This window comes from Lycium ferocissimum, chromosome 2 (assembly GCF_029784015.1).
Source record: "Lycium ferocissimum isolate CSIRO_LF1 chromosome 2, AGI_CSIRO_Lferr_CH_V1, whole genome shotgun sequence".
NCBI lineage: Eukaryota > Viridiplantae > Streptophyta > Magnoliopsida > Solanales > Solanaceae > Lycium > Lycium ferocissimum.
In genome coordinates, this window is record NC_081343.1 from 61,434,839 (window position 1) to 61,446,175 (window position 11,337).

General features: G+C 34.6%; 2 protein-coding genes and 1 long non-coding RNA gene across 3 annotated transcripts; all 3 read right to left on the minus strand.

The window, feature by feature from the left end:
* Positions 1 to 377: 377 nt before the first annotated feature.
* Positions 378 to 2,867, minus strand: LOC132046563 (uncharacterized). Its single transcript, XM_059437236.1, has 6 exons — positions 2,663 to 2,867; positions 2,447 to 2,514; positions 1,926 to 2,102; positions 1,236 to 1,334; positions 904 to 1,149; positions 378 to 825 (listed from the first exon to the last, which is right to left on the minus strand). The coding sequence occupies exons 2-6, from the start codon at positions 2,507 to 2,509 to the stop codon at positions 517 to 519; spliced, it is 894 nt and encodes a 297-aa protein (XP_059293219.1). The 5' UTR covers positions 2,510 to 2,514; positions 2,663 to 2,867; the 3' UTR covers positions 378 to 516.
* A 760-nt stretch (positions 2,868 to 3,627) lies between these two features.
* LOC132046564 (uncharacterized) lies at positions 3,628 to 6,358 on the minus strand. The gene is made up of 2 exons (XR_009412739.1): positions 4,709 to 6,358; positions 3,628 to 4,335 (listed from the first exon to the last, which is right to left on the minus strand). It is a non-coding gene; the product is annotated as an uncharacterized LOC132046564 (long non-coding RNA).
* A 3,339-nt stretch (positions 6,359 to 9,697) lies between these two features.
* Positions 9,698 to 11,086, minus strand: LOC132048282 (uncharacterized). Its single transcript, XM_059439187.1, has 3 exons — positions 10,803 to 11,086; positions 10,133 to 10,251; positions 9,698 to 9,995 (listed from the first exon to the last, which is right to left on the minus strand). Exons 1-3 carry the CDS (start codon positions 10,985 to 10,987, stop codon positions 9,925 to 9,927), a joined length of 375 nt encoding a protein of 124 aa, XP_059295170.1. The 5' UTR covers positions 10,988 to 11,086; the 3' UTR covers positions 9,698 to 9,924.
* Between the last annotated feature and the right edge of the window lie 251 nt (positions 11,087 to 11,337).

The window sequence follows — 11,337 nt, forward strand, 5'->3', positions numbered from 1 at the left end:
TCTCGATTTGACTCGGTTTATTGGTTTGGTGCGATTTGTCGGTTTACTTTGTACACCCCTAGTTATTACAATGAATGCCAATAGTTTGACGCCACAATTTTGATGACACCATTAGATTGATATAGGAAATTTTCACCTTGAGATTATTATTTACTCCCCTTTAGGTCGATCTAAAATAGTGCCTACTCGTCTAAAATACATATTCTCCTCTCCACCTCGTTAAGAGTTTTATCTAATATTCACCGTGTAAATTGATTGATGCAGCTGTTTTAGAAACTTCATGCCGTTACTTTAACATTAGTGTATAGGCGCGAACTATATGCAATGAGTGCTTCAATTGTAACTATTTATATTAGTGCATCTTGACCATGGGCATATGCTGTTCAAGCAAAGAGAATTAACATTGAGAAAACAATAACATAATAGCGTTAAAATAGACCTGACAGTGTACAAATCTCATAATACACTTTATTACTCCTTATACTTGAAGTTATTATTATAGAATTTTCCACTATCTTAGCTTGCAGCTGACGCAACACTCACTGGCAGAGGCGTCACCTCTGCTGCTTCGGAGTATCCATGATTCTCATCAGTATGGGCGGCCAGATCGTCAATGCCCCAAAATTTAGCAGTTTTAATATCTTCTTGAGCCATCAACTTAGAAAATTCTTCATGATCATAATTCAATGTGGCTTTTCCCCCAAACTCACTTGGAAGGTTCTCAGTATCGAAAAATGTCTTCATCAACTCCACACTATCTTTGTTATTCGGATACACAAACTTGATCTTCTCAAATGTTTTTGTATCGATAAAATATTTTACTACCTGCACAAGAATGACAAATTGAGATTCACTAAGTTTAGAAAATGGTCCTCCTTACAAATGAAGGAGGAAGGATGTTACCTTCCAAAATGCCTCGAAAAATCTAGGCGGACTATAGAGAACAACTATAGCAAGCCTCTCTGGATAGTGATTCTGCAAAATATAGATGATATCTCTTGCTGTCTTAATGGAAATGTTGGTGTTTAATGACCATCCATTGAAGTCTATCAACCAAGACATTTGTTCTTGGCCTTGTGGCAGGTTAAGGATAGCGTTCTCCATCAGATAGACTAGATGACGAATGTTACCTTCTGGGGATGATGTGTTCTATCATCCATGAAGCAGAAGAATGAGAATACTTGAATCAGATTTGAGGTCGGATTTTACTAAAAGAGTTAGATATCAACACTAACCTGTTTCCCAGGCCTCATTATAAGTACGGTCCTGCCCAGTCGGTCATGGAAATTGGCTTTGGAAACTTTGCCAGTTTCGCCTTCTTGTGCTACTTCATGCTGATCATAAAGTGCAAGATCATTATTTTAAAATCTATCTTCTCAGATTATACCAAGTGACAAAAAGATTCGTCTAGTAACACATTGTGCAGCAATAACCATAACCATAAATCTCAAGAACTGTGGTAGATTCACAAGTTGATGATGACAAAAAGGTGTGTGCAATTCATTGTTGACTCAGTCTTTTATGTTGGAATTGCAGTGATTGGGCATAATTTTACTCGTCCGCGCACTTTTTTGGCTCTCCCTGGAGCTTTTGGCCTAATAGGTTTCACCTTCTATCATTGATTGCAGTGTGCTAAGTACCACCTAACACTTTTTGGTTCTTCAATATAAAGTGAAAAACAAAAAATTGAGCTAAGCTAACCAGCTTTTATCATGTGCATATGCTACAACAGAGGCAGAAAATAACTACTTGCTGAAATTAAGACACTCTTTCATAGTTTGTAAGATAATACATTATTATTTCAATACTTTTAGATGGCAAAATGCAACCTCGCATAGTTTGGACGATAAAGTTGAGAGAACAAACTGATACTAGAGATGGCAAAGGGCAAAAAAAGATTTTCGTTCAGTAGAGAGAAGACTTACCCAACGAATTTCCTCTGGTTTAAATGTGGATCTCCACTTGAGAGTCTCTTCCAGCATTTTCTTTGCCTTATCAAGGTTCCAATTTCGAGCTTCTAAGTATCGCCTCAGACACGCATCAGAACAGAACTTTAAGCTACGTCCAGATAGAGGTCCAAGGCCTGCCCTTAGCTCGCTAACCTGCTTAGACTAAGGAATTCAGTTCCTATGTATAAACCCACAGTACTAACCACTAATCGCTTTTTAGCGAGTCCAATGGTCATTACATACAATTCATCTTGAGTAGAATGGCCTAGTTTTAGACCAGTGGTTCGTTTGCTGGTTAGTTCTCTATAAGCAGCAGTTGTGGCCAGGATATTTTCATTTGAGAATTGAGATTACATGGATGCCTTACGGCTAATTGAGGCGGTAACATGATCAGCATAGATTTAATGAAGCAAATTGGAAAGTAAACAAGCCAAATAAAACTCCTATAGCAAAACTGCATATTTTGTGAAAATAAAACTTGATCAAAACTCTGTTACCTTTGCATCACGGCTAGCAGAGTCATCAGCCTCATTCGCGTGAGACGGCTTTCTCCGAAACATGGTTCCTGTTAATCGAGAATATATATGTGAGCTCTGATTCATCATCAAGACAAACACGAGTCGTAAATTGAGGCTTCAGGTAAGATAAGCTGGATTAGGCCAGCTATGAAAAGGAAAAAGAACAACAAAAACAGAGAAGATTGAAATAGTTACCTTTCTTGGAATGGAACTAGGAAGATGCAGAAAAAATTGGACTTAAAGGCTTTCCTAAAAGAGAGAAAGGCAGACAGGGAGATCCATGTGATTTACTCGGACTCTTTTTATGCACAAAAAATAGCAATTAGTCCTTCTGCAAACAGTAAGTTAATGGGTGGTGACAAAACCACGCATTGTTGTAGAGAAATCACGCAGAGTTGGTGATCATTCCTTTTCAAAATATTATAATAAGGAGGAAACTACCGAACAGTGGAATTTTCACACGCTGGTAGTCTTCTTTTTATGGACACTATAATGTAATAATATCCAACTTTACTATTCAAAGTAAATGTGTACAATTTTGGATGGTTCTCACAAAACACTTTTGACGGTAAAAACGAACTGCTGACCAAGACTTGTTGCAGAATTCAACAAAATTTCAGTTATTTTTTCTACAGCTTGCCTTGTAGGATATTTCAGATAGTTCCCTATGATATAGGTAAGGATCTAGAGCTTTCATGGTTCCCTATGATATAGGTAAAGGATCTAGAGCTTTCAAATTTAGGTATTGATTTTGATTGGTTATTCTCCCACACTTTTTTTTTTTTTTTTTTTTTAACTGAAGAACCCATATATCTTTTTTTTTTTTTTTTAACTGAAGAACCCATATATCTATTACAACTTGCTTCACGAAGTGAAAGCAAACCTATGGCGAATAGTGATTCCCCTTCAACTACGTCTTTTTTTCTTCAGTTATGGTGGAAGTATTGCAGTGTTTCGGGCAGCTTGTTAACACAATGACCACAAATTTCCCTACTTAGTTATATATTGTATACATAGACTGTTAATGTTAGATTTCAACTTCAGTCACAACACATATAACTTCTGAGAGCACTCTATAAAGAAACAATACAGCCAGGGATAGGAATAAGAATACTGTGCCGCTGTCAATAAAATATAATTAACATAATAATGCTGTCAGATAAATTAACAAAATCTTTATTAAAATGGGGAACAAAACTGTCCACATATACTAACATAATATAAAATGTGCGGAACATTACAAGTCCAGTTTTAGTACACGGACACTAGAAGAACCATACAAATTTGTTCTGGCCGATTCTCTATGGAAAAAAACACACAAAACATACACAAACATATACGATTTTAAATGATGGATGGACACCCGCACTCCCTCGGCTTCCCTTTGGGCCCTGTAGATCATCTCCTTTAGTTTCTCAGATTTCTGAACAAGGTCCAAAATAGATGCCTACGTTGGCCTTGAAGTCTTTTCCTGGGTGAATAGTTCAAGATCAATGATCTGTTTCATTATTTCCTTTTGCCAGATTGCCTGCTCATTCTCACCGCCTTTGTATAGGAAGAGGAAAGTCGACATTCTGCATCACAGTGAACCTCTTGTATCCTTTACAAGTCAATATCTCAGCGAACAGTTGTACAATCTTCTAAGGGTTTCCTCGCATGCTAGTTGATATTTATGTGTTGAATGGACTACTATCAGGGATCTTTGTTCCTTATCCTGTTTCCCTCGATGCTGTTACTGGCTACACGGCGGGCCTTAATTCTATTTCTTCAAAATTTCTCAGTAGCCGGTGACATTGAGCTGTTTGTCTCAGCTACTGGAACAATATTCTGTGATATCCAGACTGCCTTGCTCGAGAATCCTGAAAATCCTGTTTTCATGAACTCACTGAACATAGTGAGTTGCTATTTTGTTTGGAATATCCCTCAATTTTAATTGATTATACGTTAATACAAATACTTCTTAGGGTCACATAAATCAGTCATTTCGATCTTTCCCAACATATATTCTCATACTCTTTTCTCTGTATCCAACTCTTCAAGTTGGGATTATCTATGATACTTCTACAATTTTGCCTTGATTCTCCGTTTGACTGAAGAAAAGATACAGAACACTGCTCGAATATGCAGATGACTCCGTACCATAGAATGTGACACCACAACATCTCACCAATGGATGTGACATATAAAACACAAAAAAAAAGGGTAGGAAACATAAAAAATAACAAACATAGAAATACATACCTGAAAGAAGTACAAGGATCTTTGCAGTCGAAACTCCAAACTTTCAAGACTCAAATCATATGAGCAATCTGTTCACCAGCCGAAGAAATGCTTGCACTCAATAAGATGAATTGACCGATGTTCACCCCTAATTCTGCATACCAGCAGCTCTTCTTTAGGAGGAAGTTCCAGCACTTCGCTACACGAGAAACAGACCTTCTATCTTGTACTTTCTCCCTATTAAGTCTACAAGATCTGTCCCCGATGCACACTAATATATACCCTGTAGCCTTGAACTATCATTGATCAAGGCCTACAGAAAGAACGTGTTTGCAACCATAATAAAAACCAAGCATCATACATCAAACATCATCTGATGCTAAAGCACATCTGCGATAATAGGACAGAAAACCTCGATTAATTTGATTTGATAACATAATCCCTCAGAGTCCTTTCCAGATATTAGGAAAAATCACCATAGTTAAATTGTTCTTTAATTTACATCCTTCTGATTTCCCCTTCAAATATTATACCAACGCCAAAGTCCTTCACATGTATCGGCTGGAACAGTTTGTGTTCCAAGTTGAATAATCAAATACCATACCACCACAATACCAGATTCGCAAAGCAATTTTGGTTTGTACTCAAATTTAAACCGTTCACCTTCAACTAATATTTGAAATTTTCCATGATTCATCGCACAGTCACTAGCGCTTCTTATAGTCTAATCGTGAAATAAAGAGTAGTAATAGCTGACTCTCATACAGAGACAGATAATGGACATCAGCAGAAGGAAAACTTAAATATGAAAGATCCGGTACGATACCAGCTTGGATTAATCGAGCAAATATCTGCTGCAATAAAACTCATGTAAACATCCGCATTCATAGAATAATAACTTATTTCATCAAATTCTGGAAGTATTGAGTTGAAAACATTTTCTATTGCTACAAAGTGATCCGATATTTCGTGTGTTGCCCATGCATCATTTATTGTGAATCCAAGCAAATCATAATTACGAGCCTATGATGCATACCTGAGGTCCGCGAGGTTTGCTTGGCGGACTAGATGAAGAGTTCACATGGATTTCATCACAAGCAAGTTTCTACAGAAAGATACTAATTGGCTTACTAGTTTCAGAGTTACCACTGTGATGAAATTCATGTTCGAAACTTGAAAGATCACATTCCTCACATCTATGGAGCTGACTGCACAAACTATCAGCTTATGTTATAACCCCAATTAGGTTGCTTCCGTTGACAATGTATTTAGAATAATTGTTGCTATGCTATAAAAAATAGCTATCTCGGTTTTTTGCTGTCTCTAACGCGCATTATAATCAATTGCAAAATTCAAGCAGAAAAGATGCTAACCACGGTGTACCTGATGTGGGTGGCCAATTAAGGATAGCTCGTTGAGACGTTGCTTTTTGCAGTAGGTCTGACGATCAATTTAAGCACACAAGACATAGAGAATCATAAAACACACACACCGCAAGAGGAGAGAGATCCCGGGCCAAAAAAAAATAAAAAAATCCCGTGCTATCTCCCCCTCACATCCCAAAAAACCCAATTTTATTAAGGATAGAGACCTGCCATGCAAGCGCACCTGACATGGCAAAGGCCAGAGCAGTAACAGAGTAATTTAAACAGGACATGACCCCCAGAAATTAGGCCTCATATGTCCCGATTATACCCTTCTTCTTTTTTTCCCCTCACATCCCGATTATACGTGTTACATCTTCGTACATACAACAGCAAATTCCTATGGATATTGTTCTCCACGCTTCTGAATACATAAATCTTTGACAAACATCTTACGATGGAGAATATCCAGCCCACAAGGCAAAGAATTTTGATCCAAGCTTTCCCTCTGCACAGCAAGCCTGAGGGGATTGGAAGAAATTCACATACCAAGAGCCAAAGAGATGAGGAACAAGGAAACCTCCAATCAGCTACCTACAAAATGAGCAAAAGGAATCCATGCTCCGTGATCATTCTTACCGAGGGGAAGAAGGCTAGAATAGCAGGAAGGTCATCTTAATTATCATCATCTCAAAGGTTGGTGTTGCAGAAAGGGAATAATGAAGGGTATATATAATATGGTTAACCGACTTGGGGAAACATAACCGACTCAGAGTCATAGAGAAGATGTACGATGTTTCCCTTGCCGGTTAAGACAATTGAGAGGAATCTGGATATGTTGACCACTTATTCTGTGACACGTGGCGGACCGACGTGTTCTTCTCCAAATTGGAGCTTAACCGCAAGCAAATCGAAGCGAAGCCCACATAAACCCATCAGAAGCGGCAAACGTTAGCCCTAGTCTCCGGCCCAACGATACAAAGCCCAAAACATATAGAGAAAATAACATGGTTTGTCACATTTCTAAACTTAGATATTAACTGGATTTCATCACATCTTGGCTACATATATTTAAGCTCTGTTCCACTAAACTAGAGATTCACGTTAAAACTAAATGAGGGATTACATTTATTTTCTTATTCTTTATTTTTTTGTGTTCTAACAGAGACCATTTTAAACAATTGATACATCATTTTTCCATTCTCATCAGATTCTTGTTGTTCAGTTTTGATTTATCATAGTTTTCAGACTGCAAGACAAAAAATGCTATTCCTTTTCCTTTTATATTGGACTCTACCATATTTTTCCCTTGTATATTTTCTTTTATTTAAGGCTACAGTTATTTATGCTTCAAAGAGTTTCTATATTTATGTGGTACTAATAGTCTTGGAAAAATGTCAAAAGTCAAATTATTGTTATATATTTTTGTATAAATTTATTGGAATATATTCTTTCCTTCCCTCTCTATATAAATTAATATTCTATGTATTTTTATGGTATAATTTTTTATACCATAATCCCTATTTATATATGTGTGTGTGTGTGTGTGCCACAATTATATAAATAAAAATATACATTTTTTTACGATATAAATTTTATACCATAAATCTACCATGTATTTTATTGTATAAATATAGTTTGACAATTCAAATTATTGTTATATTTCTAGTACAATTTTATAGGATATAAAGGTTACATTGTATATTCATTAAATTTGCTATATCAAAAGTACATTTTTATGATTTTTTTAAATTAAAATATAAATATTATGAACCTAAAACATACCACGTAAAATTATGGTATAGATACCATATATGGAAAGTCAGTTTCTATAAGGGAGAGGAAGGCATAACTTTGTGTTGAGAGGAGATAATTTTGAGCAAAAAAATAGTAAAATCAGTATGATTTAGCATGGATAGAGGAGATAATAATATAATCAATGTTATATTGGAGAGTAATTTATCATGTGGTAAATATTTTTATATTTTTGAATAGTTGAATTTTTTCCCAAACATATATGTGATATTTTAATATTAACTTTATCAGTTCTTATTAGCTCTAAACTCAAAACAAACGTACTTTATTTTTTCTAACCCATTTTAAACAATTAGAATTCACATTTTCTTTTTTTAGCCGGCTAGTCATTGAATAAGGCTACTACTGAATTTTCTATTATAAATTAAGGAAATATCTTTCTTCTCTCTCTATTTAATATTCTATACCAAATACCTAATCCCTATTTTGAGGGAATATAACATTTTTATTTTTTTTCTCATTTTCGGTAAAGAGCCCGCATTTTTATGCTTTTTTGATTGAACCTCCACTAAATAAATCTGTGGAGCCTTTCAAGTTGGTTTCAATATGTATAACTTTTGTAATACAAGTGTATAATTTAGCATAATAATAATATAAATAATGTTATATTTCATGTGGATATGATGTTCAATATTATATACGTTGATATTTTAATTACTTTGTCTAGTTATTATTTCCACAAAAATATTTATAATTATTGTATATATCAAGTATGTAACATGTGTATAATTCATGAAACTAATGTTTTTGGTTTCATGTATAATGTGTGTATAGACATATATAACTCATGTGTACATTTTCGTTTCATGTATAATGTGTGTATAAATGTATATAATTCATGTCTAAATTTTTATTTCCTGTACAATGTGTGTATAAATGTATATAACTCGTGTATAAATGCCACTGTTGTATATCCAATCAATATTACAGAATTATTATTAATTTGTAAGTATAAATTACTGATATAGAAAATAAAATAGAAAATCTAGGAAATTACATATATAACATAAAATAATATACATTTGTAATATTTATACATGAATTATATATAGTTATACACAAAATATACATGCACACGAAAAAACCCATAGCACAGACAAAAAAAACATACACATGCAAACACATTTTTTAAACACACAAACAGATATATATATATATATATATATATGGGTAACTGAAAATGGAAAAAAGAGATGGCATACAGTATTTTTTTCATTTGAGTAATTGAAAAAATAAGAGAAAAAAGGAAAGAATTCTTTTTAATTAGACAAAATAATGGCATGATCTTTTAAAAATGGAGGCTTTTTCGCCTAGATTTATGCTAGGATTTGATATGGTTAGATGTATTGTATGGCTAATTGTTGTAAACTATCTTTTAGGGCTAGATTAAGTTGTATAGATTATGGGCTTGGCTAATTATGTTTTCTTACCTTAGATAAAGTTGCTCCCAGTAAAATTCAGAAATAACAAAGTATGCATCTATTTTAGAATTTCAAATTGCATAGATAGAACTTTAGTATTGCGTCATTGAGGGAGGGAATTTGAAACCCCTTAGATAGTGGCTAGTTCTCAATTTCAAAAGTTTTTTTTTTTTTTTTTTTTTTTGAAAGATCAATTTCAAAAGTTGAAAAGTAATTACTTTTTAATCTTACTCCACTGAAGTTTTACATGTGAAATTAAAACAGTAAAATTTTACATGTATATAACCAAAAAATTACCAGTAAAAGTTATTTCCTCCAGTTACTCTACGAATGAGATAATATAAGGAACTTTCAGGAGCAATTTCGAAACATAGTTCAAGTTGTACATAATAGCTGTTAACTGTCCAGCATTGACTGGAATAAGAAAGATATCATTTATGAAGAAATACTAAATACTTTAGCATGTCTTGGGAGATTAAACACACAATTTTGAAAATTTTATTCCATGAGTTGGGAGGCGTTAATTAAGCACTACCTCAACATAATTACACTAAAAAGCTTGGGCACAATAAGAGAAACAACAGGAAAAAGTAGCTCCGTCAAGTCCCCAACAAGGAGCCTAGCTATTCGTTTAGCTTCATGATGCCTGAGGCTGGTTACGAGCCTTCTCCTTCTCCTTCACTTCACTTCCTTGCTTGTTATCATACTCTGCACGTATCAAACAAATATATGAATCATCAATCAAATCAAATTGGTATTAGAAGACTAGAGAAGAGGAATTCAAGAAGAAAAAAAGGAACAATAATATCAAAAGCATATATATGAAGTGAAGTGCTGTAGTTTACCAGGGGCATTCCCATGGATGATCTTTTCCTCAGCCTCTTGATTTCCTCCATATATCCCTCCAAAACCTTCTTCATCTGACCTAGTTGCATATCCTTCTCCAAAGCTGGATATTGTGTCCCTTTAATCCAACAAATATAAATTTCAGAATATCATCATACCCCATATAACACCTTGTCCTAACAAGTCGAGTTTAGAATTTAAACTTGATAAATTTAATAAATACTTCTGATAGAAAATGACTTTTAGGCTTACTTCAACCCAGAAACCAATTTCAAAAGCTAATTTAATGAAGAGAAGGATTGTCCAAAAGCAAATAAAAAATCAAATCATCTGTCACCCGCCAATGTGGAAACTCAACACTCTGCACGTATAAGACTGATATTTGGAGCGCATACAATATAAAATCAATTTTTTCAATAATGCGTAAATTATGAATCGGGATGGCTGATCTGATTGTGATATCATGATAACAATGGGCCTGATTCGATTTTCAAAGCTAGATCGTTAGCATTGCTAAAAGTCTCATCCCACATGAATGTGAGACAAACTCAATAAGTTATATTTATATATTTTATATAAAACTATTATATTCAATTGAACCGGCATGCATATACACCTCTGATGAATGAACAAGATTAATTAAATGGATAACCAATGACTAGAACTTACTTAGGTTTGGTCTCGGCTCCAGGATTCTTGGTCTGGTCCATTTTGATATCGTCCAGTTTCCCTGATTCTGTCAAAAGAGTCCTGGATCTAATCTGAGAAGTTTTTGTTATGTGGTACGGAGGAGGATTTGAGAAGACAGCAAGTGGTTGTGCTCTGGTAGCTGATGATCTAAGAGCATTGAGCATATTTACTGTTTGATTGTGAAATGTGATCAATTTATGGTTAGAAGTTTATAGAACACTTTAGGAGTGGATATATGGAGACGACAAAGGAATGATGGAAGGTTGATTGGGTCTGTTTTCAACGTACATGGATATTGGTCCTCGTCATGCTGCGTACCAGAAGTCTTAAGTTTCTCCTAACTTCACACGTATGGTTTTGTTCTGACAGTAAATTCACCCTGATGCCTTAGGTTTCGCCATATATGTTCTGTTTATCATGTATACATGACACGTTTGGGCTCGTTTATTGAAACTGATTGGGTGAAACAATACTAGTAGTAATCTATATAAATATATAAAGCACGGCATAGGCC